Source organism: Dipodomys spectabilis, unplaced genomic scaffold (genome assembly GCF_019054845.1).
Source record: "Dipodomys spectabilis isolate Male_0828 unplaced genomic scaffold, ASM1905484v1 ptg000145l, whole genome shotgun sequence".
NCBI lineage: Eukaryota > Metazoa > Chordata > Mammalia > Rodentia > Heteromyidae > Dipodomys > Dipodomys spectabilis.
The window spans coordinates 6,385,971-6,406,218 of NW_024870822.1; the positions used below are offsets into that span (position 1 = coordinate 6,385,971).

At 41.4% G+C, this 20,248-nt stretch overlaps 1 protein-coding gene across 2 annotated transcripts in view; it reads left to right on the forward strand.

The window, feature by feature from the left end:
- Positions 1-20,248, forward strand: part of Wt1 (WT1 transcription factor) — a 49,795-nt gene that overhangs the window by 18,670 nt on the left and 10,877 nt on the right. Inside the window, exon 5 of one of the 2 annotated variants that reach the window (XM_042691687.1) lies at positions 403-453. The exons of the other annotated variant lie outside the window; for it this stretch is intronic. Within the exon in view, the coding sequence (XP_042547621.1) occupies positions 403-453 (51 nt within the window). The remainder of the gene's footprint in view (positions 1-402; positions 454-20,248) is intronic. 2 annotated transcript variants of the gene reach the window in all.

Here is a 20,248-nt window from a genome sequence, read left to right on the forward strand (position 1 = left end):
CTTTAGTTTTTCACAAGTCAGAGGAGATGGCAGTTGGATATCATACCCATGGAGTACCAACAATGCACCAGGTGCTTCACTTTATCTTTGTATTAGACTAATGGCATCACTAAACTAAATGAAACCCAGAGTTAAGTCCTTTTGCAAGGCCAAATCCTTTTGCACAGAACATCTGGTATTCCAAGCTCAAATCAGATTCCAGTGCTCAAGCTCTGTCCAGTCTCTGTGAAGCCTTCCACCCACCACTGGTCCCAGTGGGACTGGGGACTTTGTTCAACACTCTTGTCCGCTAGCTTTATGTCTTTGTGTATTTCGTGGCTTCTCATTAGATTCTAGGACCTGGGGGGCTTGTCAGAGCCATGCATGCTCCATTCCCCACCCCCACCTCTTCTTCTCTTCTAGAGTTGCTGCTGGGAGCTCCAGCTCAGTGAAATGGACAGAAGGGCAGAGCAAGTGAGTGGACATGGCCTTGTTAATTAACATCTGAGCATGCAGGAGTTAGGGCTGATGTGGGTAATCAGGGTAGCATTTGGGGGATGGGGCAAATCTATCCCCTCCTCCCCCTGCCTCTTGTTTATTGTGCACATACTGTGGGTCAAGTGGAATTGGTGATGTTTCTCATCCACACATCCCTGGGGAAATTTTTTTTGAAAAAATGGTGCAGCAGGAACACTGCTCAATTCCTTGTGAATGGTTCAAAAACACCAAAGTTGTGGCATTAAACATATTCTGTTTAGATCAGTCAAGACTTTTTATATTTCCCAGGACAGCTTACCTAAATTTGGAGCCAGACTTTCTAAAGACTTCTGATCCTCTTTCTCCCATTTCGAAACATATCCTGGGGAAGTTCTGTAGCTCTTTCTTTTGATTTTATTTTCTCTGCTTAAAGACCAGAATCAGCCCCCATCTTTCTTCCTTTCTTGGCTCAGTCTTTGGATCATTCCTCACTGATCAACAGAGTGGCTTTTCATCCTCCTAGACTTGACTGGTAGATCCCTTCCCCACCGCCCCCCCCCCCCCACCTCCCCCAAGTTTTCTGCTGTTTTATCCAGATCTCTACTTCCTCCCTCTGGATCCAAAAGAAAAAAAAAGCCCTCAGTGCTTGGAATTGTTTTTCACGTGCCATTTCCATCCAAGGGCCTGCTGACAGTTTTAGCATTCTCTCTTTCTACGTGCTCTCAACTTCCTTTCCATTTCTTGGCTTTTGGGTCCCGCCCTTTCCTTCTAGATCCTCTGGCCTCTGCTTAACATTAGTAACTCTCAGATGAAATGCCAGCAACAGACGGGAACATGATTATGAAGGGAATAGTGTGTTTCAATTAAAAATGTTTCTTTTATGTTGGAATACAGGATTGGGTGGTTTTTATTATCTATAAAAATTACAAGTAAGGAATCTTGAAATGCATTCTAATGTGGATGTTCCATAGATAGTTTTTATATCTTTATTTATTTAGTGATATTGGAGTTCGAACTCAGGACCTTGTGCTTACATTAGGCAAGTGCCCTATCACTTGAGCCACGTACTTTCTGGATAGAGTCTCAAGTTTTGTTTTGTTTCGTTTTTTTAATTGTGAAAATACCTTACAGTGGGGTTACAATTACATGAGCAAGATAATGAGTACATTTCTTATCAAGCATTGTTGCCGCCTCCTTTGTTTCCCCTTCCTATCCCTTCTAATCTCCCCCCCGCCCGCCCCCCTATATTCCCCCTTCCCCCCCCCTCTCCTGCCAAAGTTGTAAAGTTTGTTTTTCGGCATAACAACTTGTACATCTCATTGTTGCAGTGGGTCCACCTGTATCCCTATTTAAACGATTTGTTTTTTTCCCTTCCCCTCCACAAATTATACCAACATCAAATACTGTGAAAGCAGGGTTATACCGTGGGGGAGGGACATACAAAGCAACAAAGAAATCATCTTATAAATATGTTAGAAACAATCACATGAAAGAAAAAACATTTGAATACTTATCTTGAGGTTCATTTCACCTAACACCAGCTTATCTGACCTTTTCTGCTTGTCTCAGACACATATTAGTTAGAGTCTCAACTTTAAGCCCAGGATTGGTCATCTAAATGACATCAACTTACTTTTGCTTCTTACATAGCTAGAATTACAGGGGTGTACCACCATGCTCAAGTAATTTAGATACTTTTAAAGGTCTTTGGATAACATGGTATTTGTTATTTACTAGGGCATCAGAATCTGTATTGTCAGGATGAAGCACAAAGTATGAATAATTTGTTCACTTCTGTATTAGGGGCTAAAAACTGCACCAGTTTTCATTGATCTGTCACTTGGTTTGGAAAAAGATTCCCCAAATGAAAATACATTCCTTGAATACAAACTTTATTCAAGGAGCTATCTAAAACAGGTTGATTTTTCCCGATAGCGTGAAAAACCATGGTGACCTGGTGGATCTATAACATGAAAACTGGTGATTCGACTTGTGTTTTAAAGGAAAAAACCAATTTCCATATCACTTGTAAAAATGAAGTATTATTCAGTTTTTTATTTAAAGGTCATGAACTTCAGGCTAAACACCAGTAAATACTCATTCTTGACTTCCTTCACAAAGTATCCTAAGCAATTCCACAGAAACGCTTTTCATTAGGTGTCAGAGAGCAGTGGGGACAGGATTATAAGTAGAATGTGGTAAGCTGAAAGGAAAACATGACGTGGCACGTGTGTGTGTGTGTGTGTGTGTGTGTGTGGGGAGGTTAGTCTTGTCATTCACTCCCTTGCGCCCTTGTCTCCCTTCTTGTGAGACTGCTTTTTTTTCTTTCTCTCCTTCCTTCCTCCCTCCCTTCCTCTTGTTCTCCCTCCCCCCCCCCCCCCACCTTTTCTTGTGTGTGCAAGTCCTAGGACTTGAACTTAGGCTTGGGCACTGTCTCTTGGGCACTGTCCCAAGGCTAGCATTCTACCACTTGAGCCACAGCTCTACTTCTGGCTTTTGCTGGTCAATTAAAGGTAAGAGTGTCATAGACTTTCCTGCCTGGGCTGGCTCTGAACTCTACTCCTCAGGTCTCAGACTCTTGAGTAGCTAGGATTACAGGTGTGAGCCATCGGTGCCTGGCCTGTTGTTTTTTCTTTATTTTTTTGAACTCAGGGCCTGAGAACTATCCTTGAGCTTTTTGCTCAAAACTAGAACTTTACCATTTGACGCACAACCCCAATTCTGATTTTTTTCTTGGGTGGGGGGGGGGGGAGGGGTGTACTTAATTAGAGATAAAAGCTCCATAGACTTTTTTTTGCCCTGGCAGTCTTTGATCTGTGAGCTTCAGATTCCAGCCTTTGGAGTAGTTAGGACTATAGGTATAGTTTAGAATTACCGGTACTGGCTTGTTACTTTTTTTTTTTTTAACCCTTACCTGTCTATTGGGGACCGAGCTACTGGGAGAATCTTATGTTTCAGTATATTTCAACTTAAGTCTGAAAGCTGAAAGTACTTTATCTTTTCCCCCTTCTTTTCTTCCCCTATAAACAAATAAAACTCATTTCTTTTAGAGTGGGCCCCTAGGAGGAAAAAATATTACAGGCATTTAAGCCTTAGCCCACCATTATAAATACTTCTCTGATGTCTTGTGTTGTCTGCCTTTTATTGGTTTAAAAACATTTTCTTGGTTTATTCGTAATGGTTGCTGACTTCTAAGGCTGCTGACAAGGCTCGGCTACCCTGTTGGCCTCTGTTTTGTCTCTTCTGAAGAAAATATCCTGCAAAATGGAGAAACACATCAACCTTGACTGTGGTCCAAGTTATTAAAACAAGGAGGAAGTTACTCTCTGGGGACCAGAGTAGGGGGAGTGGGAAATTGAACACAATGGAAATGTGAAAGGCATGCTGAGCAAAATGAATGTCCCAGGGCTGGTCCAAGAAGTTCACAGACTGTGGGGAACACACAGTATTTGACCTGTGGATGTTCACAAGGAAAACTGAGGAGCCTCACGATGAGTGATGGATGGTGAAGCAAAGCTGTGTGTTTTGGTAGGGCCAAAGTTGTCAAAGCTAGAGAAAATCCCCTCTAGACATAGTCTCATCCTCCACAACCTCTGCCAAAAGAGATAGAGGTTCTGGCTGGGAGCTCCAGAATACAGCCCAACACCTTCCCCTTTCCTCTGATGAACATAAGGTACCCTTCCAGGAGATTGACTTCTTGAGAGCAGATAGCCTGAAATTTAAGTGGCTCCTGGAGCTTGAGCTGCAACACAAAAGTGGAAAGGGGCAGTTCTCACAGCATAAGCAGTTCTGTGAATAGAGCATTCATGAGTGTCTTCTCCTTCAGTGCCCCAAGGACGAATATGTTCATTTCCTCCTTCCAGACTGCTACATTTATGATGTTAAAACAGTTCTTTTTTGGGGGGGTGTTGTGGGGCTTGAACTCAGGGCCTGGGCATTGTCCCTAGACTTTTTTGCTCAAGGCTAGCACTCTATCACTTTGAGCCACAGTACCACTTCCAGTTTTCTGGTGGTTAATTGGAGATAAGAGTCTCATGTACGGAGCTGGGAAGGTGGCTCAGTGGAAGAGCACTTGCCTTGCATGCCTGAGGCCCTGGGTTCGATTCCTCAGCACCACATAAGCAAAAAGAAAAAAAAAAGCCAAAGTGGCACTGTGGCTCAAGTGGCAGAGCGCTAACCTTGAGCTGAAGAGCTGAGGGACAGCGCCCAGGCCCAGAGTTCAGCCCCCGCGACTGGACCCCCCCCCCAAAAAAAAAGAGTCTCATGTACTTTCCTGTCTGGGCTAACTTTGAACCATGGTCTCAGCCTCCTAAATAGCTAGGATTACAGGTGTGAGCCATCGGCACCTGGCATTGAAACAGTTTTTTCCTTTTTTTTTGCTGGTCATGAGGCCTGAACTCTGGACCTGGGCGCTGTCCCTCAGCTCTTCAGCTCAAGGCTAGCACTTGAGCCACAGCGCCACTTCCAGCTTTTTCTGCTTATATGGTGCTGAGGAATCAAACCCAGGGCCTCATGTGTGCAAGGCAAGCACTCTACCACTGAGCCCCCTTCCCAGCCCTCCTTTCCTTTTTTTTTTTTAAAATCAATGTTTTTAATTGATATTGATACATGTGTATATAGAGTACACAAAATTATTTTCATTTCCCAAAGAATGCTCTGAAGATGTGAAATTGAACATACATTTAGATTCATTATCTGGATAGTTTTCCTTTTGAAACACTGTAATAAGACTAGCATCAGAGATGTCATACTGATCTACAATTCAATTACTCAGCAAGATATTTGGTGAGTGCTTCCTAGTCCCCAATACTCATCTATACTCTGACAGCAGCATATAAGATAACCACATTACTGTGATACCACATATAATAAACACAGAATAGATTACCGACAAGATCACTTGGGGAATACTTTGAAGGAAATAATACAGGGTGATAGAATAGCACCATGGGGATGGGAAGGAGAGTGATTTAATATAAGTGTTCAAAGGTCACATGTTTGTAGAGATCACGTGATGTATCCTCAACAAAAGGGACAGGTGAGTTGTAAGAAGATACAAGAAGAGAAATGCTTCTTCAGGTTCCCCAGCAGTTACAAAGACCCCTAAGCGAGACTGGGACACATCAGTGTACTCTAGAGCATTTTGAGAGACTTGAAGTAGATGTGGACAACAGGAAATGCACCTGAACAAGACAGGAGGTGTCTATTGCAATTGACTTTTTCCCTTTGCCTTCAAGCATGGCATAACTTTTCTGCCCCTTGTGTTTCTCACAAATCATTTTTGTTGTTGTTGTTGTTGTCGTTGGTCATGGGGCTTGAACTCTGGGCCTGGGTGCTGTCCCTTAGCTCTTCAGCTCAAGGCATATGCTCTACCACTTGTGCCACAGCGCCACTTCCAGTTTTTCTGGTGGTTAATTGGAGATTAGTGTCTCACGGAGTTTCCTGGTGGGCTGGCTTTGAACCTGGTGAACCTGGTGAACCTGGCTTAGCCTCCTGAGTAGCTAAGATTATAGGCGTGAGCCACCAGTGCTGGGCTTGATTTATTTTTTTAATGCTGGGATTGAACTCAGAGCCTTCAGCATAGATGTAAGAACTCTACCATTGAGCTACATTCTCTAATCCAGTTTTTGGCTAGGGTTTGATAGCTGGACTAGCGTAAGGAAAAGTGAACTCCTAGGTTTGATGGAATTGGAGACCCTGGACAGTGTCATGTCCCTTGTCCCTCTCACTTGGTGAGGACTAATTCATAAATCTCTCTTCAAGTCTTTACATTCCATTGATTTTCTTCTCCCCAACTCCCACCCCCACTGGCATTTTCTGTTTGGATGTGTTTAATTACGTAATTTTTTTTTTTTTTAATGTTCTAGGGACAAAATCTAGGGCCTGGAGCACTTCTCTACTTGAGCTATGCTCCCAGCCTTTGTGTTTTGTATTTTGATTTTGAAATGGGGGTCTCCTTCTTAACTGACCTGCCTGGCCATGAACTTGGATCTTCTTGCTTCTGATTACTGAGTACTTAATACAAAATGTGTGTCACTACACCTAGATAATGTATTATAAATGTTAAATTACGTAACTAATCACAGAAATTATAGGACATTTCAACATACAACTATACAGGAAAGGAAAGGAAAATTCCCCCATTAATTCAGATGAAATAATGTAATATTGGGTTGTACACATTCTCAGATCTTTTTCTGTTACTTTCCTTTTTATAAAAATTAATTGACTTTAGATCTAACCAAATTCATAAGTACATACTTATAGAGCATTGAAGAGTTCTTATTTACTTATGGGGCCAGCACTGGGGCTTAAACTCAGAGCTTTGATCTCTTGCTTGACTTTTTCTCTCCTAGTTGGCACTCATCACTTGGGCTACACTTCCACTTCCAGCTTTTTGCTGGTTAATAGGAGATAAGAGTCTTGAGAACTTTTGTCTGCGTTGTCTGGTTCTGAACTATGATTCTCACATCAGAATCTCCTGAGTTGTTAGGATTCTAGGCATGAACCACTGGCTTCTGGTAAATTCTGAGTTTGAAGCCTCATCAGAGTTGAGTTTTAAAAAGCATTTTAACAATACCAAATTAAAAAAAATATTTTGGGGTCGGTAGGTTTGTTGTTTCTATAATGTGTTTCTAACCATTTTGTGTTAAAAGCAGGAAATAAGTTCATCTCATAAATGTGAGTGTAAAGGACAGGTTTGTTCACATGTGGGTAGCAGGGGTAGAAGGTCTTGTAGGAAAGTTAAGCAGGGAAAGTGGTGGTAAAGGGGACAACTTAGAACTGAGATCATGGTATCACAGAGAGATGAAGTGGGATTAAGGAAGGTTCTGATTGGTTAGTAGAAGATGAGCGTGTGCATGTGATTTCTGGAGGGGCAGAGGGTAACTTAGGCTGGGGGAGGATGCCTTTGTGACCCCAGGGAGTATTTTGCATTTATCAGGTCTGCAGTCTTATCCTGCTGTTTTGAGACTCTCTGCTCACTATTTATGCTCCTTCCTGTCATCTGCTCAAGAAAAGATCATAACCTCTAGCTAGAAAAATATTGATTTAAAATCTACACTAATGAAAAGTCACCCAAATATTTCTCAGAAACGAGGAGCTACTACATATTGTTGTAGGTGTTTTTCTACTAAAAGTGAATGGATTTATTTATTCTAACTTTATTTCTAATTCTCTTCTTTTTTATTTTTCTTTTTGGGTCTGGTTGTGGGACCTGAACTCTGGGCCTGGGCGCTGTCTCTCAGCTCTTCAGCTCAAGGCTAGTGCTCTACTACTTGAGCCACAGTGCCACTTCCAGCTTTTTTTCTTTTTGTTTATGTGGCGCTGGGGAATCGAACCCAGGGCCTCAGGCATGCAAGGCAAGCGCTCTACCACTGAGCCACCTTCCCAGCCCCTAATTCTTTATTTTTTATCACAAATGGAGTGTTCTATGAAGCTAAGCTGGCTGCTTTATCTAAAATGAAAACAACTATTTTTTCTCTTTTGATCAGAAAATCAATGCAGGCTTGTCTTTTTTTTTTTTTTAAATTCAGATAGTACCAAAACATTATTAAGAAGAGAAGAAAAGTCATTTGTCATCTTACCACCAAATTGTGCATTGTATCTATAGAGAAAAAAGATACTGGAAACACTTATCTATTAACCACAGTTATCTCTGGATGGATTAGAGGGAAGGGGGAAAAGGCCTATTAACACTACCTTAAGAAATAATAGAGGGCTGAGAATGTGGCTTAGTGGTAGAGTGTTTGCCTAGCATGCATGAAGCCCTGGGTTTGATTCCTCATTACCACATAAAAAGAAAAAGCCAGAAGTGGTGTTGTAGCTCAAGTGGTAGAGTGCTGTCCTTAGGCAAAAAGAAGCTGAAGGACAATGCCTAAGTCCCAAGTTCAAGGCCCAGGACTGGCAAGAAAAAGAAGAAGAAGAATAAATCTCCATAACTGCAGGTGTAGCTTAGTGGTAGAGTGCTAACCTAGCCTGCATGAGATCCTGGGTTTAATCCCCAGTATTGGGGGAAGAGACATCTTTGGAGGACAGCAGTTAGAGACATGATATAAAACCAGCTTCTTTAAGGTCATTCTGCTGTAGAGGGGAGAAAGGAAGTGAGATTCTGCTGGGGAGAGATCTGGAGATTTTTTTAAAAAAACAATTATTTTGCTTTTTATATTTAGAATAGTTCCATGTTTGGTTGCTGATTCAGATCATCACAAACAGGAAGATGGTGGGAGGGGAAGAATTATTGGAATAATGCAAGATGAAAGGGAAAAGTCTCTTTAGGCAAGTGGAGGGTTGGCTTTAGCAGGGATAGTTTACCTAGTAATAATAATGGTTTGTAAATTTTGTTTATAAGAGCTCTTTTTCTTGCCATCTGTACTATAACAGCCATCTCTGGTTTGTGTCTTAGCTCTGTCAGTAACTTTTTTTTTTTCCTGCCAGAAGTTTTTTTTTTTTTTAAATAGTTCGAATTATGTTTAGTTTCATAGTTTCAAGTTCTTGACTTTTATGTCATGGCTTAACATTTTCCCATCCTGGATTTTTCTTTTTAAACTTGTTTGCTTACTTCTGATATTTAAAAAACAAAAAACAAAACAAAAGTTAACCAGGCACTGGTGGCTCATGCCTTTAATCTTAACTACCCAGGAAGCTGAGCTCTAGAGGATCTTGGTTTGAAATCAGCCTGGGCAATTAAGTCTGTGAGACTAGACTCAAATCCACTAGCAAAAAGCTAGACTGGAGGCATGGCTCAGATGGTAGAGCATTAACCAAACAAGAAGATCAAGTTCAAATCCTGGTATTGGCACAAATGCTAGGCAGACACTCCTCCAGCTCATTTGTGCTATTCAAGGTCCCTTGGGAGGGTGAGGCCTTCAGAAGTAATGGTTCTACTTAGATCCTTCCATCTGTCCAGGTGAGTCTTCAAAGCCCTGTGCCGATCCTGGAGTTTTAGGGGAGCAGGTTGGATGAAAGCCTCTAAGAACATGACTGTGAAGATCCTGTCCCATCTTTCTGGGATGAGATGCAGGGTTTATCTGTCACATGGGTTTGGGCAGAGTCAGCAGCAATCTCTGGTCATAGAGCCAAGCCTTGAGAATATAGAACCTAGTGAGTTAAATTAAAATTGGAATTCTGACAAAGTAGCAATGTTTTCTACTGTCTGCTGATGTGATCTGTGAGTCTGTTCTTTGGAGCACTAGCAGCAGTAAACATCAGTATTTTGTTTTTTGTTTTAAAACTTTGCTCCCTCCAAACTCTTGTAGGAAACGATGAAAGAATGTCTCTTAGTTCTACTTTGAGTGTGAAATAAGAGGATAAAGGTCAGCTGGGTGAGGTTTGTGTACCGTTGCAAGTGGTGAGGAAAGCTTGATGGTTCATACGGGTTGATTTATACAAGGGAGTTGTCAGCTATTAACCACTGTCTGTGTCCCTTATTAAACTGTGGCTGAAGACTGGACTGCATGGCAGAAAGAGATGGATAAACTGTGACTGTTAAGAAACTTTTCTTGGGGCTGGGAAGGTGGCTCAGTGGTAGAGCACTTGCCTTGCATGCCTGAGGCCCTGGGTTCGATTCCTCAGCACCACATAAGCAAAAAGAAAAAAGCCGGAAGTGGCGCTGTGGCTCAAGTGGTAGAGCGCTAGCCTTGAGCTGAAGAGCTGAGGGACAGCGCCTAGGCCCAGAGTGCAGGCCCCACGACCGGACCAAAAAAAAAAAGAAACTTTTCTTCTTTCTCTTTCCCTTCTTCTTCTCCTCCCTTCATTGCCCTCCTTCCTCCTTCCTTCTCCCTCCCATCCATCCATCTATCCATCCTTCTTGATAGTGCCAGTGTTTGAACTCAGTCTCATAATTGCTAGGCAGGTGTTCTACCATGTGAGCCACTTTTTCTGCTTTCATTGGTTTTTGGATGGAGCCTTAATCTTTTGCCTGAGACTAGCCTCAGACTTTGTTTCTTCTATGGATACCTTTCATGTAGGTGAGATTACTGGTGTGAATCACCATGTCTGGTTTATGTGTCCAGATAGGGTCTCTTTGGATAACTTTTTGCCTAGGCTAGCCTCTAACCTCCATTCTTCCCATCCCCACCCCACATGTAGCTTAGATTAAAGGCTTATACCTCCATACTTGGCCTGACTGTAAAGAAAAAAAACTTTTTTTGGTCGGTCGTGGGGCTTGAACTCTGGGCTTGGGCACTATCCCTCAGCTCTTAAGCTTAAGGTGCTTTAGCCACAGCACCACTTCCGGTTTTCTAGTGGTTTATTGGAGATAAGAGTCTCACGGACTTTCCTTGCCCCGGCTGGCTTTGAACCGTGATCCTCAGATCTCAGCTTCCTGAGTAGCTAGGATTACAGGCGTGAACCACTGGCACCCAGCTGTAAAGAAATTTTTGAAATGAGGAATATAACCAAAGTTTTGGTTAGTAGTATGGTTGGATTAAAGGGGCATTCTCCAAATAATTTGAAGGGATCAGAACTTATGCAGTTACAATGTTCTAATGTATCTTTGAAAAATAAATCTAATAAGATTTAATGTAATAGATTATGGACTTCTGATTACTATTAGAATAGGCATCACTATGCAGGGCCTTTTTTATAATTGGTGGTAAAATCCCAGTCAGAATGGATGTAGGTCTAAGGAAGAGTGTAGGTTATGGGTTTTTTTATTTTTTTTTGGTTGTTGTTGTTATTGTTGGTTATGGGGCTTGAACTGGGCCTGAATGCTGTTCCTGAACTCTTCAGCTCAAGGCCAGTGCTCTACTACTTGAACCACAGCACCACTTCCAGTTTTCTGGTAGTTAATTGGAGTTAAAGGACTTTCCTGCCTCAGCTGGCTTTGAACCATGATCCTCAGATCTCAGCCTCCTGAGTAGCTAGGATTACAGGCGTGAGCCACAGGGGCCCGGCCTTGGTATTGTATTTTTTAAACCCTTGTCTAGATTTAGGGACTGAAGCAGTATGGTTAGAATACTAGCTCATTGTCTTTGTCTCTGTTCTCTGGACTGGATACCTTTTCAGACAGCTCCTTCTGCTGTGGCAAAAACAGCTCTGGCTTGGAGAATGCCTCCCTATTGGTTCTTTTCCAGGAAAAGACCCAGGGAGGATATTTACTTGGCCCAGGTTGGGTAGTGTGGCTGGAGAATGTAGTGGTCTGCTTGGGAAGAATGCTTATCAAAAAGCACAATAGTAGGCTGAGATCTGAGGATCACTATTTGAAGCCAGCCCAGGCAGGAAAGTTTGAGACTCTTTGCTTTATTTAACCATCAAGAAGCTAAAAGTGGAGCTGTGGCTCAAGTGGGAAAGCCGTAGCCTTGGGCAAAAAAATCTCAAGGACTGTGCCCACGGCTCACTGAGTTCAAGCTCAGGACTGGTACACACACACACACACACACACACACACACACACACACACACACACACACACACACACACACACACACACACACACTAGTTAGAAGTATCTATTGTGTGGGTGTTTTTTAGAAATGAAAAGTAGTTAAAGTATATTGTTTCTGTTAAGAACAATAGCAACAAAATTCCCAGTTTTCTTCTAAGATCTAAACTGAAATGAAATACCAGGGAAGAGAAGAAAGCAAATTGTTCAGGTAAAAAACACAATAATGCATTCTTTCCTGTAGATATTTTCAAAGGAAGTTTTATGCCTTTGAATTGTCAGATAACACACTGTGTGTGTGTGTGTGTGTGTGTGTGTGTGTGTTCAAAGTTAATCAAATTTAACTCATTTATTTTGCTTTTAGGTTTTTACTCTCTGTTTTGGCTTATTAGCAAAAGAAACTTTACCTTTTATTTTGCCCAGAGCAGAGCACTCACTTGGTTTTTTTTTTTTTTTTAACATCAGTTTGTTGTAGTCCCACTATAAAAGCTGCATCAAACTCACAAAGGAAAGAGTATGGCTGGACGGTATTGTTGATGACTTCTAGGCAGAATGGTAAATTTAATGAAAATATTGCCCTTCATTCATTACAACTGGGAAGAGTCAAAGGATGTTTGTGTGAACTTAGAAGTGCCTGTACCAGGTTGCTGCCAGCTCTGAGTTAGAGCATTCTTGCGTCTCTTCATTTCTCTTGTAAGACCTTAGACGTGGATGTGGAGATGAGTTGTGAAATTACCCTGGCTACAGGGAGGTTGGATGTTTATTCAGACAGACTTAAAAGCTAAGCACTGTGCAGTGAGTACCAGGCCTTCTTAGGAGAGGTCTTTGGGTCTTTTGACACCAGGTCCTTCAGACTAGTTACTTCCACCCAAGGATCTCTAGTTTACCTTTGTGCATGATGAGCAGTCCTGAAAAATTTATGGTTTCATTAGATTGTATTGGTTATCCGTTTGATACTGCCACAGTCCCCCTCTCCCTCATTTTGCTTTTTCTCTCTGTGGATTTGTTGGAGATAGATCAATTGTTTGGTTGACTATCCTGTGACCTGGGTTTGGAGGTTGCTTCCTTTTACAGTGTCCTAACTGTGAGCCTCTATCCCTGTATTTCCTATCATCAGATAGTTACATTTAGAGGGTTGGTTCTATGTAGATTCTTTTTGTTTTGTTTTAGGTAAGAATAATTGATGAGCAATACCAAGTTTAGCTTTATTTCTTGTGTTTCAACTTTTATGTGGTTTCTTCCTTCTTTTTACTCAGAAACTGGTACGCTAGATAAGGAGCCTGATAGGCTGCCATGCTTATAGAAAAGTTGATTGTCAAACATCGAAAGAACCAGGCACTTAAAGCATCTCCCATGTAAGAGGATCAAAGACAGAGAAGTGGGCCTGTGGTAAATTCTATGTCAGGGCATACAGAGCTTGAGGTTTTCCCATTACTTTTCTGCAGTCGGATGAACTGTAGAGAGGTAAGGATGGGTGAGGGACCCACCTGGCCAATAACTAGAGGTGGGAGAGAGAAATCACAGGCTCAAGTTTCTCCTTTTGAATATTCATATTAAATGCTAATTGCCTTAAAAAGCCCTGTCTCTTTTCTTTTACATTCTATCTTTCTTTTTTCTTCTTCAAAGAATTTTTTTTAAAACTTCTCCTGTTGATAAGGGATTTCAGGGCAGCTCTGGTTTCCATCATCTGTAAAACCTCAATTCCTTTTTATTAATCTTCTTGTGCCTGTGGAATATCAAAATTAATCATTTCTAAAGAAGCTACTCTTCAAGCTTTTTTTTTTCCTAACCCAATCCTCAAAGTACATGTTTTACACAGAAAGAAAACTCATAATTTGTGTTCTTCAAGGGACAGTTTTTATTTCCTGCAAAGTCTTAAGGACTTGTGTAGATGCATTGTAAAACTGTCTAGGAAAGCCAACTTTCTCAGGATACGTTTTTACATATGCTGAAGTTGCTTAGAAAAAGCCAGTCCAGGCTGCTGCTAGAAATGAAGTCATGAGGTACCTGCTCTGCTGCTGATGGCTGTGTCTGCTTTTTCTATTTCTCCAGTTAAGGAAAAGACTTGGTTTTTGTAAAATTGGGCACAATGTGGACTGCTGGTCGTTCCCATCAGTTATCCTTGTATTTTCTTAAACAAAAACAAACACTGCTCCTCACAACAGCAGCAGAAAGGGATGATTTTGAATTTGCTCTTCTGCTCACTCCTCCACTACACTGATGCCTAAGTTCATTCATGCTCTGGAGAGAAGATCTGGGAGTCATTCAGTTGTCATGATAGAATTGAACCCTTAGAATGGGGTTATCCAATCACTGCTGCCCAGCTCATTCTGAAGGATGAAGGGGAGTGCTGAAACTTCTGTCTGACTTTGGGCAAGTCAGCCTCTGCCCACTGTACTTTTGCTGTAAAGCGGGATGATACTGTATAATCAACATTCTTTACCTAGTACCTACCATGGACCAAGCATTTGCCAAAACTCCCTTGACCTACTTGTCAACCACCCAGCAGCTGGTAAGGTTGTTGTTTTTATTTTGCACAAAGTGGAAGCGAAATCAAAGTGGAAGGCTAAATCATTTGTCTGACATGTTCACCTTAAACAACTCCTCCAGTTGTAAGCAATTTAGTGATCTCAATCATAGGAAATATAAAGTAAATAGTTTTTATGGTTCTTGGTCACCCATTGCACATAGTCATAGGCCTCTTGAATATTTTGTTAGGATGAAGCTACTGGATGGTATTTGACTTGTGTTCCTCTGATAGCTCACCTCTCTGATTTTCAAACAAATCTGTAACAGCAAATCTGTTAATACCGCTTTACAAATGATGGCTCCGTGATGCAGAGGGATTGGAGGACTCACAGAGGAATGGAATGGTGGCAATGGGTCTGGAAGCCAGATCTTCAGAATCAGTCTATGTGTTCTCAGACTAATCCAGAGATACAGGACCCAAACTCATTTGGTTTTCTCAAATCCATTTTCAAGACACTGGGCAGATCTAGCTCCCTTGGGATGACAAGCTAAATAACAACCCCAGAGTTACCCAGATTAGAATTCTGGAACCCTGTGAGTATTTCATTATGCAACAAAAGATATTCTGCAGACATGATTCAGTTAAAGATCTTGATATGGGATTTATGGGTGAATAATATGGGTGGACTGAATTACCTAAATGGAACAACAAATAACCTTGTAAGAAGGTTATTTGACTACAGAAGAGCAGTTGGAGCCAGCAAGAGATGGGAGTGATGGGAAGAAGGGACCTTGGAACGCAAGCATGTTCTAGACATTACAAAAAGCAAGGAAGCTGTGTGCTGGTGGCTCACACCTATAAATCCTAGCTACTCAGGAGGCTGAGATCCCAGCATCCTTGTTTGAAGCCAGCCTGGGTAGAAAAGTCCCCCCTGAGATTCTTATCTCCAATAAACTGTGGTGATGTGGCTCAAGTGGTAGAGTGCTAGTCTTGAATATAAGAGGCTCAAGGACAGTGCCCAGGCCGTGAGTTCAAGCCCCAGGACTAGCAAAAAAAAAAAAAAAAAAAGACAAGGAAAGAAATTTATCTTTCAGAGTCATTTCAAGAGGGCTGCTCTGCCTATATCTTGCCTTCAGAATCTGGTGAGGCTCATTTTGCTGCTAAGATCTCCAAAATTACAAGAAAGTGAATTTGTGTAATTAACAGCAGCAGTCATGGGAGACAAATAACTTTGTTGTGACAGGAAATAGGGTTTTCTCTCTGTAAACTCAATACCTTGTGTAAATAGTCCAGTGAAACAAGAGGCAAACCACTTATCCCTGAAGATAAAAGCTTCTAGATTTTTCTCTTACTGCACTGGTCACTTCTGTTGTGTAAGGATAACATTTTTCTAAGCTTTCAGGATTTAGAAGATTCTAATTCCTAGTTTTCAAAGAATCATGTACATCTTCACCTCAATTTTGTTGCCTAGTGGTAAGATACAGCAGAATCAAGATGGAGTATTCCAGTTTATATTATAACCTTCAATACTAGGCTTTGAAAGCATGTGTTTTAAAATTTCAGTCATTTGCAAGAGTTTACAATTAAGAAGATCTTAGAGAAACCTAGATTTCTAACTTTTCTTCATGTGACAACACTAGGTTAGTATTGACAGTTGTTGATGGATAGGGCTGAATCATGGCTGTCTCTGTTGAGCATGGGGCAGGGTGACTATCTTGGTCAATTCAGAGACATCTGATTTCTTCTGGGCTTTTCTGCGTTTATTTCTCTAATTTATTTGAACACCATTGGAATATTTGCACTTGTGATTTTTTAAACTAAAAAAAAGTCAAATCTATATTCTTTCATAAAATAATTGCCCCCTTGGGCAAAAACTTGGAACTTAATGGAGAAAAAGATAGGTGAATAAGAGATGTGACAGGTATTAAGGCTTGGAGGTGTGGCTTACTTAATAGAGTGCTAGCCAGTCAGTGAAAGCAAGTATGGAGTTAGAGTCCTGGTTTTGGACACTGAATGGAGTCGGGGGGGTGGGGGTGGGGGGCAGTGTAAATGTCTTGGTTTTCAAATGAGAATAAGCCCAAATGATTCTGGAAACTACAGAACAATGTGATGAGCATGGACTGGAAAAGTTATTCAGCCAGATTTTTGGGTATATGCAGGAATGAAACTAGATCAGTGAGAGCCAAAGTTGGGTAGGAGATAGCCATAGACTTAATTTTTGTGGTTGAATTCCGAGTTTGAGAATAGAAAGTAAATCATATTGCAAGTCTGTATTATAAATAAGCTGGTTATTTTTGATTTTTCTGTGGATATGATAGGGAATTAGTGGGCTAAATGCTTAAACAAATGATTTGCACCTAGTTGAGCAACAAAACCAAAGGCATTGTCTGAAACATCTTCGGGAACCTAGTGAATGGTTTTTCCTCCTCTGGCATGATGGGAAAAACAATCACACTACCTGAGCTACCTTGGCATAACATAACCTCACCTGCCTGTACCAGGCCCACCAACTTTCTTCCCATCTGTGCCTGACCTGTTTCATTTCACTGTAAATCTTTTTGACGTCCCTGGTAATCTTGGCCCAGGAGATATCAAATCTCATCTTCCTGTTGTTCAGTTCAATTAAGTATCTTATTGTTTTTAACTAGACAACAAGACACACAAAGATTAATAATGCATAAACTTTTTATCCTAAGAAAGTCCAGATTTACCCAGGCTTATCCACTCCATGAATGATAACATCCTCACTTTCTGAGTTACTGTGGTTTTCTTTTAATTTTTTTTATGCTTTTAATTTTTCATGCTGCACCCATCTGGGTCTCTGTGATTCTTTTATCTGGAACGTGCATCTTGACCCCACAAATGTTCACTAGGTTGGTGATTCCTTGCCATTCCTTGGAAGTCCTGTGGCTCAGACCTCTACTTCATTCCTGCTTGGTTTATTCACAGCATAGTTCTCAGATACTGTTACCAGATCTGTCTTAGAAAAGCATGGCTTTATTTGACTGTCTTAAGTTAGTGGCTGTCCCAACAAGAGTCATCACCTTCCTGAGCCTTCAGGATTAACTCTTTTTTAAAAACAAATAATTTTATTTATTTTTTGTATTTATGTGATACCAAAGAATTGAACCCAGGGCCTCATGCATGCTAAGCAAGCACTCTACCACTAAGCCACATTCCTTACCCAGGATTAACTCTTGATGATGTTTGCCTCAGTGGACTGTACTTGGTCCAAGTGACTGAATTTCCTCACGAAGAGAGACTTTCTAGAATCCTATCGCTTCATCCACTACCATGAAAACATCTTTTATGTGTGTTGTACATATACGAGGCCCCATTAACAGCATGGAAGATTGTTTCCTCTTATGAAGACTCAGAAAAGGTGCTTTGTAAGCAGAGGTGAGATGAGATAGAGATGGAAAACCAATGTATTGTAAGTAATAATCCAGAGTGGAAAAAGATTTCAGCATTTGGGGATGACCTGTGAAGAATTAGAATGAAATATGAAGAATAGCCCTCAATTTCACTTTGGATTATAGGTATCTACCTTAGGTGATGCCAGGGATAGGGATGAAGGTGGGGAATTGGAGGTTTGATTTGACTGAGGAAGATCACCATGACCTGAGTGCAATGAAGTTACTTGCTCTTAGATGTGTTAATGACTACCATGTTTGACTGACATATTGATTTCAAAAGATCTGAAGTGTAATCCCTTCACTGAGGTGTGAGGTCACCAGTTTTAAGCATTTATATTACTGTCATGATTTTTTTTTTTTGGTGCCACTCTTTGGGCTTGAACTCAGGGCCTGGGCACTATACCTGAGCTTTTTTGCTCAAGGCAGATACTTTACAACTTGACCCACAGCTATACTTCTAGCCTTTTAGTGGTTATTGGCGATGAGTACCCTGGGGACTTTCCTGCTTGGATTAGCTTCAAACTGTTATTCTCAGACCTTGGCCTCCTGAGTATCTAAGATTAGAACTGGCACCCAGCTCTGTCCTGATTTTTTTTAAGGGTGCTATCCTGGAGCTTGAGCTCAAGGCCTGGGCACTGTCCCTGAACTCTGTTTGCTCAGGTTAATGCTCTAACACTTGAGCCACAGCTCTACTTCTGCTGTTTGGTGGTTAATTGAAGATTAGAATCTCACAAACTTTTCTATCCTGGCTGGCTTCCAACTACAATCTTCAGATCTCAGCTTCCTAAGTAGCTAGAATTATAGGTGTGAGCACCAGTACCTTGCTGTGTCTTGATTCTTAAAGCTTGTATAGAAGCACACTTTTGCAGTATTGAGATCTATCCTGAGTTGTCTCTTTAAGAAGGACTTAACAGAATGAAGAGGACCCAGAAGAGGACAATTGGGATAGTAAAAGAATGAAGACTCTGATTCACATTGTCATAGTTGAGAGAATACAGCTCGGTAGCCTAGCATGTTATCTTCAAATATCTGAAGGGTTGAAATGTGGAAGAAGAGTTAGTCCATATTGAAAACACTAATGAGCTATGTGCCTACTTTAGTCATTGAAGTAAAAGATGGAGAGGGTTGAAGAGTCTATACACTCAAGGCCAAAGTTACCACCATGCAGAGAAGATGTACAGAGACAGCTTTAACGTAGTGATAATCACTCAATAGTTAGCCTAGAAGGCAAATAGAAAGAGGTAGAACTCAACTTGGTTTGGGATAGCCTTTCCTATAATCAAAACTTCCCAGATAGAATAAGCTGCCTTAGAAACTACTTACCAATCATTTCATACAACTGTTAGCACCAAGTGGAAGAGATTCTTGATTTGAATGGTGGTAGAACACATGACTTTCCTAAGGCCCTTTCTACCTCTGTTAGTATATAGTTCCAAGACCACCACCTTGTTTTTCTTTGCTTGTTGTTGCTAATTAAATGCCTATGGGTTTTGTGTGGTACCCTGGGAAGACCACATGTGGAAGCTGACTAATCACCAGGGACTTGAATTGTCATTTGTCTTTTGGAAATACAAGATCCAATAGGCAGGAACCAGGTGTTTTTCTTATTTATAGAAAGTAGAATCGGGAAGCATGGTTGGCAGTTACAGTCCTATTGATGGTTGCTTCTTTCATTGGATGGCTTGCATTTGGATGCCAGGGTTAATGCTGTTCTGAGTTACACAACATTTGATGTCACTGGACAAGTTATCTCGAGAAAAACACATTACCCAGAGAAAGACAAATTCCTAGTTTATCCTATTTCATGGCAAAACTTGGAAATAATTCTGATCGCCACTAATGTCATAACTCTTAACCCTAGAGACCCTGTGTGTCACATGCAGAAACCATAGCACTTCTTATAGCTTCTCCTCATAGCCTTTGAGGCCATGTCCTGACAGTTCCATTCGGGCCCTGCCTCCTTTCTGCTTCTGCACATGCCATGGACAGCCTCCTCCCTTTCGCCCCCCCACCCCCATCTGTGAATATGATGGACAGGAAGGGAGCAGGGCCTTGCTTTCTCCACGAGCACATGGGTGAGAAAGGCAGGTGCTGTCTAGATTTGGCATTTTTTTCCCAATTGCAGCATGTTTGACCCTACTTTTAGTTCTTTGTGCCATCCCTTCTTCTTGCCCAAGATAATGAGAAAAACCAACTGAAGTGGGAACGAAAGACAAGGTACTGCCAGTTGAGAGAACAGAATTGCTACTTGTCCCCCCAATTATGCGATGTAGGCAGACAGTTCTTTCTAAGATGCGTGGATAAAATGTGAAACCCCACAGCTGTGGTGGCCCCCAGGCCGTGTGGACATTGCAGTTGTCCTGGCAGATGCTCAGTCTTTCCTTCTAGGAATTTTCTCTCCTGGGTAAGTGAGTCCAGGCAGCCCCCGGCCATCAGAGAGCTTTGCAAGGTCATCTGCCTACTGCCCCACAATTCTGGAACTGCTACAGTAATAGAGGCAGAGAATACAGGTTCTTAATCCCA